Source organism: Pleurodeles waltl, chromosome 1_2 (genome assembly GCF_031143425.1).
Source record: "Pleurodeles waltl isolate 20211129_DDA chromosome 1_2, aPleWal1.hap1.20221129, whole genome shotgun sequence".
In the NCBI taxonomy this organism is placed as follows: Eukaryota; Metazoa; Chordata; class Amphibia; order Caudata; family Salamandridae; genus Pleurodeles; species Pleurodeles waltl.
In genome coordinates this window covers 1,091,441,103-1,091,457,812 of record NC_090437.1, presented here as the reverse complement: position 1 = coordinate 1,091,457,812, position 16,710 = coordinate 1,091,441,103, and the positions used below count along the sequence as shown (strand labels likewise).

The 16,710-nt window shown below is 44.8% G+C and overlaps 1 protein-coding gene across 4 annotated transcripts in view; it reads right to left on the bottom strand.

Annotated features, from left to right (window-relative positions):
* The window catches only part of CCDC149 (coiled-coil domain containing 149), a 315,035-nt gene that overhangs the window by 101,699 nt on the left and 196,626 nt on the right, over positions 1-16,710 (bottom strand). For all 4 annotated transcript variants that reach the window (XM_069202164.1, XM_069202165.1, XM_069202167.1 and 1 more), the window contains exon 8: positions 2,193-2,277. In XM_069202164.1, coding sequence (XP_069058265.1) covers positions 2,193-2,277 — 85 coding nt within the window. The remainder of the gene's footprint in view (positions 1-2,192; positions 2,278-16,710) is intronic.

Here is a 16,710-nt window from a genome sequence, read left to right as displayed (position 1 = left end):
CTGTGCTCAGGTGACAGGCACAGGTTGCAGACCAAGTGTTGGTCTGTGTAGGGGTATTTATTGTGGCATTTGGGGCAGAAACGGAACGGGGTCCGTTCCATCGGCGTTCTTCAGCACGCGGTCGGGCCGACCAGGCCCCGACGGAGGATCGAAAAAACTACCCCGAAGGGCACCGGAGCTCTTCGATCTTCGATGCGGTGTGGAATCTAAGTACGCCGATCCCGAACGCAACAATACCGACGAAAATCTTCCGAAATTAGCTAATTTTCCGTTCCGAAACTCGGAGCGACAGGAACACGTCCGAACCCGATGGCGGAAAAAAAACAATCGAACATGGAGTCGACGCCCATGCGCAATGGAGACAAAAGGAGGAGTCACTCGGTCCCGTGACTCGAAAGACTTCTTCGAAGAAAAACAACTTGTAACACTCCGGCCCAACACCAGATGGCGAGCTATTGCAGAACATGCGTATCTACAGCGACAGATGCCATCGAACGTTGTAATTTAGTTGTCAAAAATACTCCTCTTTCATAAAAGTACATACTTGACTGGACAATCATTTAGTGCTGCTGCTGTGGATATTTTGAATTGTGAGCCTGTGCTCAACCCCCTGTGTTTATCCCCTCTCGGTCCCACAAATCGAGAAGCATTGGAGTGCTCAGCTTATGCTACCACTTAGAGTAAAGCACAGTAGTGGTACTTGGCCCAGCTGCTCAGGATCCATAGTAGGTCGAGCGTTGGGACATGAGGAGTAAAAGGCCTCCCCTTCCACCATTAAGCCCAGTACCCCCTGCAGACCCTCTGAACGGGGTTCCGACAAGAAGCATTAATATTTGTACTTTTATGACAAATAAGTTAACGCTATTAAGACTTCTATATATATATATATATTTATATACATAAATATATATGTATATAAAATAAAATGTCTGTCTGTTATAGGACACAAACTGCCAGGAATAAAAGTTCAAACTTTCCTAATAATATATATTTTTTGTTATGCTTAAAAGCCATCCAATCTGATAAACACCAACAAATTGCAAAATGGTGTTTCCCTGGTGACTCCTGGCTTGTGGTAGTAGAAATGCTGTTTTGGGGAGCAGTACCTACACCCAGGTGTGATGTCTCCTGGCTGTCGGGGTAAAAATATTTCAGTTTTCTTTGGTAATTTTCTGTGGGTGTAATGGATATATCCATCCAATGTTTTGTAACAGTCCAAAACTGGAAAGTGTTTCACGGCTCCATGTCCTCTCTCAACATGACAAGCACACTGAACAAGAGTAGAAACAAAAGGCATTCTGAAAAAAAAACTATACATTCCTATGGTCTGCCCATACTGCTATTGGGAGTCGCTCCTTCTAGATGAAATATGTTGTGACAGCAAAGAATAACTGTTTTGATGATGCTGTTTGGTTAACTCAGATATATTTTACAAGATTGATACATTAACAGTTGAAATTCTTGGTCATCTTGCACAATAAATGACTTATTCAATTGTGTATCAAAATGCTTTCAACTGTTAGTCAAAGAATATACTTTAGGTTATGTGGGCACTGGCACACCACATAAGCAGTAAATAAGGAGTGGAAAGGCACTGCAGTATTTATAAAAAAGGAGGGGCATTCACCGCAGGCTGCAGAGGAGCGAGACCTGGAACTTGTATCTGTGTTAGGCTTGGTAAAAAACTTTATGATAAGATTCCATGTTAGAATATACCAATATCCTTAGGGGAAACAAGGCTTGAGAGGGGAAGGGGAAGTTTACCAAGTGTTAGGCCGGGGAGCACCTGGAATACTCCTGTTACTGTGTATTACCCCTGGTAGCTGCCCCTATTGTAGTGGCTGTTGAAACAACCACGCTCTTATCGCACGTACTTTTCTCTTCCAGTACCAAGTCTATCAGGGAAGTACATATCAACAGGGGCAAGTAGAAAAGTTACCTATATAATATTTTCTTGAACATGGGCTCTGACAGTCCTTTTTCTGCTATAACGCAAAACCTAATTCCTTCACTTGAAGGAAGAGTGACTGGGGACAAGAGTTCATAAATATATTTAAAATAATACAAAATTATTGATCAGACATATGGAAAATTGCAAAGTTTTCAGTGCCTCACATTACATACAGAGAACTAAAGTGAAGAGACACATTTGTCACACAGTTCAAGGACTGAAAACCAAATTAAATCTATACCTTGTTTGGCTGACAGTACTCCTGTCAAGGCACTGCTACTTGATCTGCTGTTAGTCTTTGAATTCTTTCTCCTCTCCAATGCTGTCTAAAGGACACAACAATTCAATTAATTGTAGAACATATTGGCTTGTTTACCAGACATAAAAGTAAAATAAGGAATGCATGTTATAAAGCAAGCACGTTCTTCAATATCGGACCCATAAGTTGATACCTAGAATTAAGAAAGTTAAAGCTATGACTGAAAGGAAAGCTGGTTACTACAATATCTTCAATACTTCCAGTACAATGATTTTGTTTTAATCAATCTTTGGGTACTGTTGCATACCACAACATACTTTACACAGCTTATTGTTGTTTCACCATAAAAGAAGATCCGCTTCCCAATGAAATATTAATGTTTAATGTATGAAGTAAAAATAAAAAGAGGGCCATTGCCTCATTTGAGCCCAGTACTAAACTCTACACTTGCCAGTAGAAAGCATACTTCTACAACTGGCCTCAGCTAAATGTTCTCCTTTCTGCAGGATCTAGCCAAGACGTTTTAACTTGAAAATGTGCCAGCTGCCCCCTAAACAAGGGGAGGAGATGAGCAAGTTGACTCTCTGCGATCATGTAATGATCTCATTACCTCCTGATCCCAGGCACACCTTACCTGGAGAAACTAGCTAAGCAAAAACTTGACAGGGGTTTGGTGAACTTTGCTGAGTTAATACGCCATGTTGAGTAAACAGGCCAGGTGAGACTGCTGTGCAAGACTACCTTTTCAAATATAGTACCATTATTAGTTTGTTAGTTTACACAATAGTTAATATTTAGGTGAACCTTGTACCACCAAATTGGCTGTCTAGCAATGGACCAAGTAGCAATGGATAGAATACAAGTTTAGGTGAAAAATGTAGGAGATAGGTCTTTACTTTGAATTTCAAGTGGTTTCAGTGGCCTTTACACCATGAGACAAGAAGATCCAGATGTTGGCTCCCTTACACAAGACAATCTGACACGAGGAATTACAGGCATAAGATCAGTGGAAGAAGAAAGATCTCAAACTAGGACATAGGATGAAACCTTCTCCACAAGAATAGCGGGGCCTGGCTAATACAAACACCTGTACCATTCGCAGTGCTTGAAATTCAATTGGGTAATGACTGATAATAAATGCATAGTGAGCTCATCTTTTGGAACCATTTATCAATCTGGCTAAAATATTTTATTTACTTCTATGTTCTGAACATGCCACACAGATGTAGGCTGTTCTTGTAGTTTACGCTAAAGGAAACAGTGCAATGGAACTGAAAATGCAGAAGTTTAAACAGAAACCCTACATGGATTTTGAAGGAAAACTGGTCTGGCTGCCACCACTGTGGCATTTTACTAAATCAGTCACATGTTTACTGCAGGGTGCATCCCTAGAATCTTTTTCATTATTTTCACTTGGCATCCCAGACCACAAAACACTAGTCTGTGGACACTAAAGGCTTGTTTATTTACAGTAGCAAAAGGCATTTCTAGCATCTATTTTCAGGAGCCTTTTTATGTTTTTATGAGTCTTAATGAAGTCTACGATTGATACACTTGAATAATGAAATCATTTTGAGTTCACACTGAGGCCTGGCTCCCAATACCTACTTTTTGTCACAAGAAATAGTGAAAGTCAGTTGAGACACAAAAGGCCCTCTGGATTAAAAAAATGAATAATCATTTTTTAAAGAAATTATCTTGAATAAAGACAACTGAATAGGTTCAAAAGTGGTTTTGTCCAGCCTTAACGACCATCTCAAGGTCGAGATTATGATGGGACAGACAAATAATATCCACAACACCTTGATAATGACTCAGACATTAGAGTACAACTAAACATGACTTCAAATGTTTTGTTATAACATCAAATAGAGAATAAATCAACTTGAGGTTTAGGGCACAATTCCAACAAAATACAGCAAAAGGAAGAATTAATTTAAGCAACGTATACTGACATCACAGGAAGTGATATCGTAGAACATGACAGCTCCATAACACTGTCACAACCTTCCTGGAATCTGACGGTAGACCCAGTCTACCAATACCTTAGAATTCATCTATGGAAGAAGGGTAAGTTAGGAAGAAACCACCGACTACTGAGAAGTGTGGGTCTACAAGCATCACTGGATGGACTCTGAAAGAGGCTGCCTTAAACACATCCCTCATAATAACCCTGCCACGTTTTACTCCTCAGGGGTTAAATTAATTGAAATGTGTTACTGTTTCTGCAATAAAATAATTTGTGAAGCAATCAGATTTTTACCATTAGCCAGTATTTCATGTTACCATGCTCATACTAATTACTTACCAGTGGTGAGCTGAAAGTGGAGCCTGATTCTGTTTGTGTCAGTTCACTGATTCTTTTGCTGCAGCTCTATGATCATGCCCAGGGCTGAGAAGAGGAGAGGATTGTCAACTTAAATGATGATTAACTTTTGGTGCTGAGTGGCCGACCACTGCATATGAGCTACTCACAGCTGTCAAGCTTTCAAAGGGTAGAGCTTTAAAATAAACTTGCGTGAAGTGGAATTGAGAGAACCACGAAGCATATAGCTCCCACACAAGGCTTCAATAAGCAGGCAGTGAAGGACTTAAAAGCCTGACAGAATGGTTTAGCTGGCTATCCTTGCCCCCAAATTCAGGGTCTACAGCCACTTGACCCCATCCAAAGAGCTACTGGCTCACCCCTGCACCTGGTGCTCTGCTCACAGCTCCCCTTTCGCAGTTCCAGGGATGCTGAAAGCAGAGGTGTGGGAGGTGCTTCACCACCCATAGATAATCATGCTGGAGTTCAGAAAGGGAATGAACAATAAGAACAGGTTACTCACCTTCTGTAATTAATTTTCTGACGGATACTCTACTTAACCACAGATTCCCCACTTCGTGAATACTCTCCCAGGCGTCAGACCGGATCCAAAAACCTTTCAGCAGTACCTCTGTATGCTGGTAGGTGGCATTGCGCAGCTACGCTCCAGAAGTGATGTATGAAGCTGCAGAGAAGTGCCACCCATAAGCGCTGACATTGTTTGCTTTCTAGGCTCTCTGCACCCTGAAATGAAGAGCTCATCAGCAACTTGGTATAATCAGTATGCAGATTTCTAGAATGGGGCCTCTGTAAATGGAAGAGTCAAGTCCACCTTGTGAATAGATACCAAAGAAGCACCTATCAAGGTGGTGAGTCTGAACAGCAAAAAAAATCCTGCCGAACTCAGCAGGTAAAATTCCCCTTTCGATGGACCTGGCTGTTGATTTGTGAAGGTGTGTATCGCAGCCCACATGGCTGCCTGACAGTTGTTCAGGACAGGCACTCAGCATGTATGAGTAGTGGTAGCAGCTTTGGACCTGATCGAATAAGCTGGTAAGCCTACCGGAGGCTATTTCTTTGTCAGTACATAGCAGATCTTTAAGCAGAGAACAGTCCGTCGAGAGATGATCCATTTTTGCACAGCCTTATGCTTCGCGCTGGAAAAGACTACAAGGAGCTGACTGTCCACCCATTCTTTTTGGTAGGATCGATATAAAAGATCAATGTTCCTTTTGGTTCCAAGATATGGTGCCTCTCTTCCTCCTTAACGAGATGAGGTGGAGCGAACAATGCTGGGAGTGTGATAGCCTGACCGCCAAGAAAAAGAGTAACCCCTTTTTATACAAACAAAGCCTGGGTCCTCAAAACCAACTTATCAGGGAAGAAGGTGGAGCAAAATGGATTTACACAGGGAGCTTGAACTTCTCACACGTTTAGCCAATGTTATGGCAATGAAAAAGACTGTGTTTGACGTCAAGTGTCTCAAAACTGTGAGACATCTCAAAAGGGGTGCACATCAAGAGCATGATGACTAAGTCACACTGGGGCATCAAAGGATTTTCATTGGATCAAGTGTTGTAAACCTTTTACCAAACTCATCATAACTGGTGATTTAAATAACAAAGGCAAATCAGAAACTGCAAGAAGGCCAAAAGAGGCACTAGGTAGTCTTTAACAGTACTAAAGCAAGCCCCTGCTGGGCAAGGGACAAAACAAATAGCAAAAAGTAAGACAACTTTGCTTGTAAAGGGTCAGTTTTTGTCAGTTGCCACACCAAAGAACAAACATGTCCCAATGCCTAGCATACACTGATTTCGTAAAAAAAACTCTTGCTGCCAGGATGACATCAACAACGTTAGGGTGCAGATCAAAGGAGGTCAACTGTCACCAATCAATCGCAAAGCATGAACATGCAAAGGATGCAGGCCTGGGTTTGAAACCCTGCCTTGCTGCTGCAACATAATATCCTCCTGCAGCAGCAGCCTGATCAGCAGTCAGATGTGGGTGCCACATTCTCTTGCCCAATCTGGTGCCACTAGGATGACATGGGCCAGATTGTTCCTGACCTTCTTCAAGCTTGGGGCAAAAGAGACAGTGGCAGGAAGGCATACAGGATTCATGAACACCACTATAAATGGAATGTGTCTCTTCTGGAAGAGAGCTGCTTTGGAAACTCCAATACGCAGAAAAAAACAGACATGGTGTACTCTCAGCTGTAGTGAAAAGATCAAGCAAGGATTCACTCAAATGCTGGAAGCTGGTCTGTTCCACTTCAGGGTGTATTCCTGATTGTCAACCTTGGTGTTCAAAGATGCCATCCAGTGGATCACCACCTTGGAAACCCCTGGTTATGGTCCAGCTACTTCCAGAGGTGCAAGGTCTCTTGGCACAGTCCAAAGCATCCTGCTTGTTGCAGTATCACATGGCATTGGTGTTGTCTGTGAGCATCTACTTTCCTCTGATGGTAGGCAAGAACGTCTTCAGTGCCAAGTAAACTGCTCTGTACTCCACGAAGGAGATGAAAGAGACTCTCCGCTGGAGACCAGAGTTCTGTGATTTCCAGCTCTCCCAGATGGCCTTTACAACTCAGTAGTGATGCATCCGTGACCACAATCAGATCTGGGTGGGATAAGGAGAGGGCATGTCATTGAACCAATCAGGGTTCAATAGCCACCACAAATTTCTCTGAAATATTGATACCATCCAACAGAATTCGCTGATGTTGCGTCCACTGGAATTTCAGGTCCCGCTGCAGAACCCACATGTGCCATCAGGCATGTGACACTAGCAGGATGTCAACCATCCCAACAGCCTTTGAGTCATTTGGACTGAGATCCAGGACAAAGGCTGAAACATCAGGATTTTAGCCAGAATGTTATGGACTCTCCATTCTAGGGGGAAGGCATGAAACTGAGCCATATCCAGATTGGCCCCAATGAAAAGGAATATCTGTGAAGGAATCAGGTGTGACTTTGGCTCATTGATAGTGAACCTCAATGAAGTTACGAGGTCTGCCTTCATTTGGCTGGTGACTGCCTGCTCACCATTAGCAGCAAGTTGTCAAAGTAGGGAAAGACTGGTAACGCCAACCGTCGCAGATGTGCTGCAAACACAATGTTGAAAGCACAGGAGACTTAAAATAGGATGAAGGCCTCCATTCTTCTTCAGCACATTGAAATAGAATGAGTAACCCCAGTTCCTACTTCAAAGGCTGTAACCGTCTCTTAGGCCACTTTGGACAATAGGGTTACACTTCCTGCCGTAAAACAGACATATGGTCTCTACATGCCACCCTGGATGCTATGAAAGGTGTGGCAGGGTAGAAAGAAATGGAATGATGTAGCCCAGGTAAGAAACTTTGTAGGACCAACTTGTCTATCATGACAGCCTGCCACCACCGGAGGAAATATCAGATCCTGCCTCCAACAGGGTAGGTATGTGCAGGCAAGGGCACACTTAAGTAGCTGTGACTGCTGGAGGAGTTGGGGATTTAGCTGCTCTTTGTCCCTGCTGATCTTGTGGTCTCTAGGAACTGCAGCCTCAGCCAACAAAGGGATTGAAAAGCCTGGTGAACTGAGGCAAGAGTCTGGCATCGATGGAGAGGAAAACCTCTGCAGTAGCTACAAAGAGGTTGAAATTGCATTGTTGAAACAGACATGCCCACGATACATACTATTGCTCTGCTCTTTTTAAAGCACTCCAAGGCTGAGTCAGCTTTATGCCCAAAAAGGTGGGAGCTGTCAAAAGGCATCTCCATAAGTGGTGCATGGAAGTTCCCTGAGAAACCTATGGCTCTCATCAAGGCATGGTGACAGTCACCCTGGTGCCTATGGTACGTACTCAGCAATCAGTTGTGTCCAGACCTGAGCATTTTACAAATTTAACTGCATCACAGCCGCCCTCAATAGCCTGTGTGAGAGACGTGTGAACCTCGTCTGCAACAGCCAGTAAAACCTAAGCCACCATAACCCAAAGGGTATGGGAATAATGGTCAAGAAGACAGCCAATAATAACAGATCTAGGAGCAAGGTGCATGGAGGAGAATATCTTGTGCCAAAAATCTTGATTCATTTGCACTGCTGATCAGGAGAAGTGGTAGGGAAAGTGTTGTTTTGGTTCTGCGCTGTGTTCTGTAGAATGTTGGCGTCTAGAGATTCTGGTAGAGGAGTTACTGATGCCTCTCCAGAGTGGCTGGACGCTAGGTCGCATTGAGCAATAAACTTGCTATTTGAACTTACTTCTGTGACGGATCCGAGTTTCATTCACATCAGTTTTGGCGATTCACATCAGTTTAAACAACTGATGAGGATTCATAAGTGTCCTAGTCTCTTCCGTTGTCGGTAAGACCATTTCTCGAGTTCCTTTTTCTTGGGGAATGAGAGTAAGATGGAAGTTATTCTGTTATTGAACGGGAGCCCGCCTTGGCGGCTGTATGGGGTACAGAATACTTCAGAACGTATGTGTGGGGGTTGGAGTTTACTTTGAGGAGTGATCACAAACCATTGCTAAGGATATTGTCTGCTGGGGGTGCGGGGAAGGGATCAGCGAGGTTGGCCAGACTTTCTGCAAGGTTGCAAGAGTATTTGTATCAAGTTGAGTATGTCCAAGGTTGGAAAAATGTCCAGGCCGATTGTCTGTCCAGATTGTCTCTTGACTGGGAAAAAGTTGATGCTCAATCGATAAAGTGTTGCGATACGGATGATGCAGTAGCCTCTATTTGTGATGTGGTTGAGTGGGGTTTGGGTACATTTACGCTGGAGGAATGGAAGAGTGAGATGGCTGCAGATGATTGTCTTAAGTGTGTTTTCAAACTAGTTTCTTTAGGGGCTAGAAGAGAGAGTTCTCTTCCGTTGTCGGTAAGACCATTTCTGGATGTGTTAGATGAATTGTCGTGTTGTGGAGACAGTGTATTGATCCAGGGAGAACGTTTTGTTCCACCAGCTGGGTTAAGGTTTAAATTATTTTCCCTAGCTCATGAGGGTCACTTGGGTCAGGGGATGACAAGCAGGAGGTTAAAAGAGTTTTTTTGGTGGCCTGGTTTAGATGGTCAGGTTAAGTGTTGGGTGGAGCGGTGTAGACTGTGCAAGGAGAGTGAGAAGAGGTTGAAAGTCGGAATGGGCAAGATGGAAGGGCACATTGAAGATCCTGGGAAACCCTGGTACACTATTTGTTTAGATTTTATTGGTCCACTTTTTGAACTTCCACTTCAGATGCGTTTTGCAGTAGTGGTGGTGGATGTACATTCAAGATGGTTAGTGGTTAGATTTGTACGTGATGTGACCACAACCACGACCATAAAAGTATTGGAGGACATTTTTATGGAAGAAGGTATTCCTATGGTCCTGATTACGGACAATGGCACTCAATTAACTTCGAATGAGATGTGTTCGTTTCTGAAGAATTGTGGAGTGCGTCACGCCAGAACGTTCCTGTATTATCCTCAGGGTCATGGAATTGTAGAAAGAATCAATAGATTAATCAAGGGGACAGTACAGCTAGCTCTTGCTAATCGTTGTTGTGTGCGGAAAATGATGGTTGATGTGGTACGTGCCTATCGTTCCACAATTCACAGTGTTACTGGTAAGTCTCCTTTTCGAGTGATGAGGGGGCGATCGATAGGGTCGAAATTGATTTCCCCCCTGGCTTCAAGAGTGGGTTGCTTCAGGAGGAGTCAAGATGTCGAGTGGTGAGAAGGTTGTTATCCCTCATCACAACCATAAGTTGAAGGTTGGGGATTGGGTTAAAGTCAAGTCAGGTAGAGTCAAGAGGGGCGTTTCGAGATTTAGAGGCCCTTTTCGTGTAAAGAAGGTGGGAAAGTTTCAAGTTGAGATTGAAGGAGGGGAGAAGTGGAATCTGAGAAATGTGGCTTTGTATCAGAGAAGTGGAGCGTGTGCCCGAAGTCAAGAGGTGGAAGAGTGCACAAGTTCCTTTTTCTTGGGGAATGAGAGTAAGATGGAAGTTGATTCAGAAGCTTCTACCTTTGGTGTAGGTGATGGAACCTGTGAAGAGGCTGGAGAGGTTGAGATACAAAGCACGAGTACAGCTCAAGGAGGTGAGATACAAGGTGCAAGTGCAATTCAAGAAGGTGAGAAACAAGGTGCAAGTACACCTCAAGTGGAGACATCCATTCGTAAACAACTGATGAGGATTCATAAGTGTCCTAGTTATTTGAAGGACTATGTAGTGTCCTAGTTATCTGTAGGACTATGTTATGAAGTAACATTTGTAACTTTTGTTCTAAATTATTGCTTTATTGTTTTTTTATTAATGTATTAATTATTTGAGGAACTATGTTATTTGTAACATGTATTCTTAAGGACAACTTGTTTTCCATTTTCCTTGTTGTTTTTGTTTATCATTTTTAATTAGTTACTTAATGTGAAGATAGGAGGATATGTTATGTTTTGGTTCTGCGCTGCGTTCTGTAGAATGTTGGCGTCTAGAGATTCTGGTAGAGGAGTTACTGATGCCTCTCCAGAGTGGCTGGACGCTAGGTCGCATTGAGCAATAAACTTGCTATTTGAACTTACTTCTGTGACGGATCCGAGTTTCATTCACATCAGAAAGCATCTGGACTGGCCTTGCTAGTAGTAGTTTGGACCACCAGGGACTCTGGAGTGGGATGTTTTGTTAGAAAGGCAGGGTTGCCAGGTGCAGGGCAATGGCAAAGGACAACCTTTCTACTGACAGGCTCTCCCAAACAGGGCTTGGCCCAAGTGCCTAAAAGAGTGTCAGTAAGCACTTCATTGAGGGGTAACAGTGACCAATACTTCAGTTAATGCATTAGTTTTAACTTCCATAGTTGGCAGTTGGAAGTCTACCACTTCAGCTGTCGTTCGCATCACAACAGCAAAATAAGTCGTTTTGTCCATAGTAGGACATAGGGGGACAGACAAGACCATCATCAGGTGAAATGTTAAGCCTAGTAGCATCCTGCAGCTCATCATACCAGTTCTCGTCAGCCTACTGGGGAACATCGTCGATCCTTTTTTCATAGTTACTGTTGTCAAAAATCAATGCAAAATAGGCTATATAAATTTTGGGCCCTACCAGATGGTAAGGGCAAAGTATCAGAGTCAAAGGGATTAACAAAAGGTTGCAAGTTGGTCCGCAATGGGTGAGACTTCAGTCGAAGTAGCAGTGGAATCAGTTCCGGGTTAGACAGCAATATATGCTGTGCATTCTCATCCGGCATCAAAGGCATTGTCAACTGTGTCAATGGGAATGGGTTCAGTACAGTTGATTGTGCCAGAGCAGAAGCGGTCACCGAAGTCGGGGCTGAAGTCCATGTGGATCCAACAGGTACAGACGGTGCCGAGGGGAGACCTGCCATTGGAAGTCAGATTGTAGGTTTCTGTGGTTCCTTGCGGCTCAAGGGCATGTTAGAGGAAGTCAGTAAAGTGCAGAAGATCCACAGAACAGCGTCTTTAAAAGTTTAATTGCTGCAATGCTGCCAACGGGCCTGAAACGTCAGGGTGCATAAGGACCAAGGATGGAACTGGCTTTGATGGAGATAAAGAGGGTAACCGAGAGGCATTCTGACAGCCTTGAACCCTCTCTGGACTTAGAGAGTGACAAAAAAAAGCTGTTTCCCAATTACATTTTTAAAGTTTCTTCTTTGACTCACCTAAAGACTTCAACAGCACCGAGGCAGGCATGAGACCTCCCTTTTGACTTCGACAGGTCATGACGTGGAGTCTTTTTATGCCTGGCAACATTTAGTTTGGCTTTGAGCGTGGAACTACATGGATGGATGAGGTTCCCATGACAAGAACTGGGAATGGAAGCAAATATTTCAACCTGGAGTTGTGTGATCAATTACTATTGGATGATGCCCCTTCAACGTAATATGGACTACATTTTGGAGCGTTGACCATTTGGACTTTGGTCATATGCTTTGCAGATTTCCAGATGCTGCCCTGTGACAAGAACCTTTGCTGATGAAGGGTTCGATGCAGGTTTTTTTTTGGGGGGGGGGGGAAGTAGATGAGGCATGTGTTTTTATGGGGAAGGGTATAAGGCAAGTGAGGTTTCTGGAGAAAGATATGAGGCGTCTAGTTGCTCCACAGAAGAGTACCAGTCCGGTGGAGTGTCTGGGGAACAGTCTGAGGTAGGCAGTTTCCCTGTGAAAGGGTGTGAGACAGAGGGACTCCCTGAGATAGGGGTTGATTAGGTGATTTTTCTTGAGAGGTATGGGGATATGTAGAGTAGACTTTAGGGAAACTTTAAAAATTACAGATTGGCTTCTCTGTGGGAGAGAACAAGCCATTTGGGTTTCATGGAATATGATGTAAATCAATATGTTTATTTTGGAACAAGCGAGAAAGCTGTTTTTCTCAGCCCACAATTTAGATAAATGGTTTCTTTGGATCTGGTGCTGACGCAGTTGATTTCTTTAAAACGGAGACTTAGCAGGTAGCTTCTCTGGACCTGGAAGGAATGCCGGTGGTTTCTTAGAAATCTAGTGTGTAGCAGGTAGCTTCCTGAGAGCACTGTTGATTTGTTTCGGAAGGATCTAAGGTAGAAATTGTCATGCTAGGCCTAGTAGGTATCTAAGGATGCCTTATATAATCAATGGTAGAGCATGATAACAGAGCACCAGGGCTTATATACCGAAATACACAAAGGATAGGCAATATCTATAGGAGAGTCTTATGAAGTATTTCTTGTTTATTTTTATTTTCATTTTAGTAATGTATATCCCCACAGCATATACAATAACATCATCCATTATAGCCATAGGTATATCTACAGGATAACCAAAGTCATTAGGTAACATGGCATTGTGAGTACCTCCATAATAATTAAAAAAAATAATGCTGTGGGAGCTTCTCAAGGTACAACATAGGAAAACTCAAAAAACCCTACACCCCTTTACTCCCCCTCTCATGATCTCGTTCTATATTGATTCATATTGCGAAGGACAGTAGACACTATATCAGAACTTTAGGCTACTTCCGTTTGTGGTCATTTGGACCCAAACTCCCATTTGATGGTCAGGCACCTCACCAGGCACAGTCTCCGTCACTGGAGAGGCAGCAGGGCCAGCAGAATGAAGGTCCTGGATCTTTGCACCCCATGCCTTCAGGTCAACTGCTAGTTTGTCATCTTGCTGCACTTTTTAATATATGCTTCCTCCGTTCCAGCCTATTCTGTCATGTCTCACAACCATTCTACAGTCAGGTGAGGTTTCAGGCTCGGCCATCTGATAGCTATGTGCCGCCTGGCTAAGGTCAATCCTTGCACTGCATATTTCCTACTGAGCTTCTTGTTTTTACAAATGGGCACCAACCCTAGCAAGCACTGTGTAGGATCTCTAAGGAACGTCCACCCCGCAGCACTCTGTAAATGTCTCATTGTCTCCTCCAAGTAACAAACAATCCGTGGGCAGCTCCAGGCCACATGAAAACAATCCACCGTTGTACTCCTGGAGGGGTATATAGTGTGTAGGTGTTTGGGCGAGAGGTATGTGATATACACTATGTTATATTGAGTGAGATTAAATTGTGTGTTGGCCAAGACCTAGAGTACCCCTCTATGAATCTTAACTCACGTTTAACTAGTAATTGGGAACTAACCCGCTGCCATACACACTCCAACCCAAGGGGGAGCTTGGGCCTGTCCACCTGCAGGGCTTGGTAAATATAGGTAATAAGTCTCTGACCGCCCGTCAATGTGAGCAATGCTGCAAGCGTCTGCGTAGGTTCTGGGGCATTGGCAAATCCCAGCAAGGGCTCTCGAGCTGTGGCCGCCATTTTTGCATTTTGCCAATATGCCATTTTTGCATATTGGGGGATGTGACCCGAGCCCAGCCTAAAACTTCCCATTGCCTCCTGCCTAGTGAGAAACCGACTCGATGGGTATAGGTCCCCAAGAGTATCACAGCCACCCTCGCACAAACAGGCCATGGACCTGGGTTGTCCGACTTGTGAGGAGGGATGGATTTTCCATATCTCGAGATACGGCGCATAGGCCCGGGGAGCACTGTTCTCTCCCAGAGGCTACATACCTCCACGAAGTCTCAACAGCCCAGATGGTGCAGACTCAAATACTGTCTGCTCTTTTGTTATGCGGTTCCTACTTTGGTAATAGGGATGCATGTTTAAGACCGCAGAGTGTGGGAGACTGAGTCAATCCACACCTTTAGTAGCTGTCGGCCTAACTCCTGGCTAGCTCACAGCGCCTCACCCCAGCCTCCTAACCACACAGCGGTTTAACCCCTTCTGTGCCGCGGACGTAATGGTTACGTCCTGCGGCACAGTGCTGCTGTGCCCAGGACGTAACCATTACGTCCTGGGCACACAGCCCAGAGGGAACGCTAGCGCTCCCTCTGTGGGGTTCCACCCCACCCCCCCAAGTCAGGGATGGAAGGGGAAGCCCTTCCCCTTCCACCCCGACCCCGCACCCCCCCGTGACGTCAGCGCGCGAGCGCACGCTGATTGTCATAGAGCCTCCCCATCGCGCTGGAAGCTCAGCTTCCAGCGCGATCGGAAGAGAAATGCTTTACATTTCTCTTCCGATCACGTGGGGGAGGCCGAGAGAGGCTTCAAAGGGAAGGAAACGTATTTCCTTCCCTTTGAAGTCTCTCTCTGCGTTTTGGCAGCCGGATTGAAAGCAATCCGGCTGTCAAAACGCCCACTAGACACCAGGGATGTCTTTTTTATTGGCAGATCTGCCTATTATTAGGCCGATCTGCCCCCAGGGGGGGCAGAAACCTCTAGGCACCAGGGATAATTTATTTTTTTTGTTTTGTTTTTATTTATTTATTTGTTTTAGGTGTGGGGAGCGGCGACCCCTTAGGCAAGGGTCGCTCCCATAGGGGGCAAATTATATTTAGGCCATTTCTGCCCCCCTTGGGGGCAGTTTGGCCTGTTTTTATGAGGCCGGGGGCAGAAACCACTAGACACCAGGGAGTTTTTTTTTTGTTCGTGAATTTCACGTAAGGGGAGCGACTCCTTAGGCAAGGGTCGTTCCCCTGGGGGGGAAATTTATTTTAGGCCATTTCTGCCCCCAAGGGGGGCAGATCAGCCTATTTTCATTAGGCCGATCTGCCCCCAAGGGGGGCAGAAACCACTAGGCATAGGGGGATTTTTGTTGTTATTTTACAGATGGGGAGCGACCCCTTAGGCAAGGGTCGCTCCCCTGGAGGGGCAAATTGTATTTAGGCCATTTCTGCCGCTTTGGGGGCAGATCGGCCGATTTTAGGTCAATCTACCCACAAGGGGGGCAGAAACCACTAGGCACCAGGGATCTTTTTTTTTTCACCGTGACGCAAGGGGAGCGAGCCCGTAGGCAAGGGTCGCTCCCCCGGGGGGGGGGGGAGCAAATTTATTTTAGGCCATTTCTGCGCCCCCTGGGGGCAGATCGGCCTATTGTTATTAGGCGATCTGCCCCCGGGGGGTAGAAACCTCTAGGCGCCAGGGCTAATTTTTTTGTGTGGTTTTTTTTTTGTTTTTTTAGAGATGGGGAGCAATAAATTGTATTTAGACCATTTTTGACCCCCTTGGGGGCAAATCGGACGATTTTAGGTGAATCTGCCCCCAAGGGGGGCAGAAACCACTAGGCACTGGGGGTCTTTTTTTTTTGCACCGTCACGCAAGGGTCACTCCCCGGGGGGCAGGGGGAATTTATTTTAGGCCATTTCTGCCCCCCCTGGGGCCAGCTGAGCTAGAGGCTAAAATCCACAGGTCGGCACTTTGCAAAAAACACCTCTGTTTTCTGTGAAAAAATGTGATGTGTCCACGTTGTGTTTTGGGCCATTTCCATTCGTGGGCGCTAGGCCCACCCACACAAGTGAGGTACCATTTTTATCGGGAGACTTGGGGGAACGATGGGTGGAAGGACATTTGTGGCTCCTCTCAGATTCCAGAACTTTCTGTCACCGAAATGAGAGGAAAATGTGTTTTTTTAGCCACATTTTGAGGTTTGCAAAGAATTCTGGGTAACAGAACCTGGTCAGAGCCCCACAAGTCACCCCATCATGGATTCCCCTAGGTCTCTAGTTTTCAAAAATGCACAGGTTTGGTAGGTTTCCCTAGGTGCCGGCTGAGCTAGAGGCCAAAATCTACAGGTAGGCACTTTGCAAAAAACACCTCTGTTTTCTGTAAAAAATTTGGATGCGTCAACGTTGTGTTTTGGGCCATTTCCTTTCGTGGGCACTAGGCCTACCCACACAAGTGAGGTACCATTTTTATC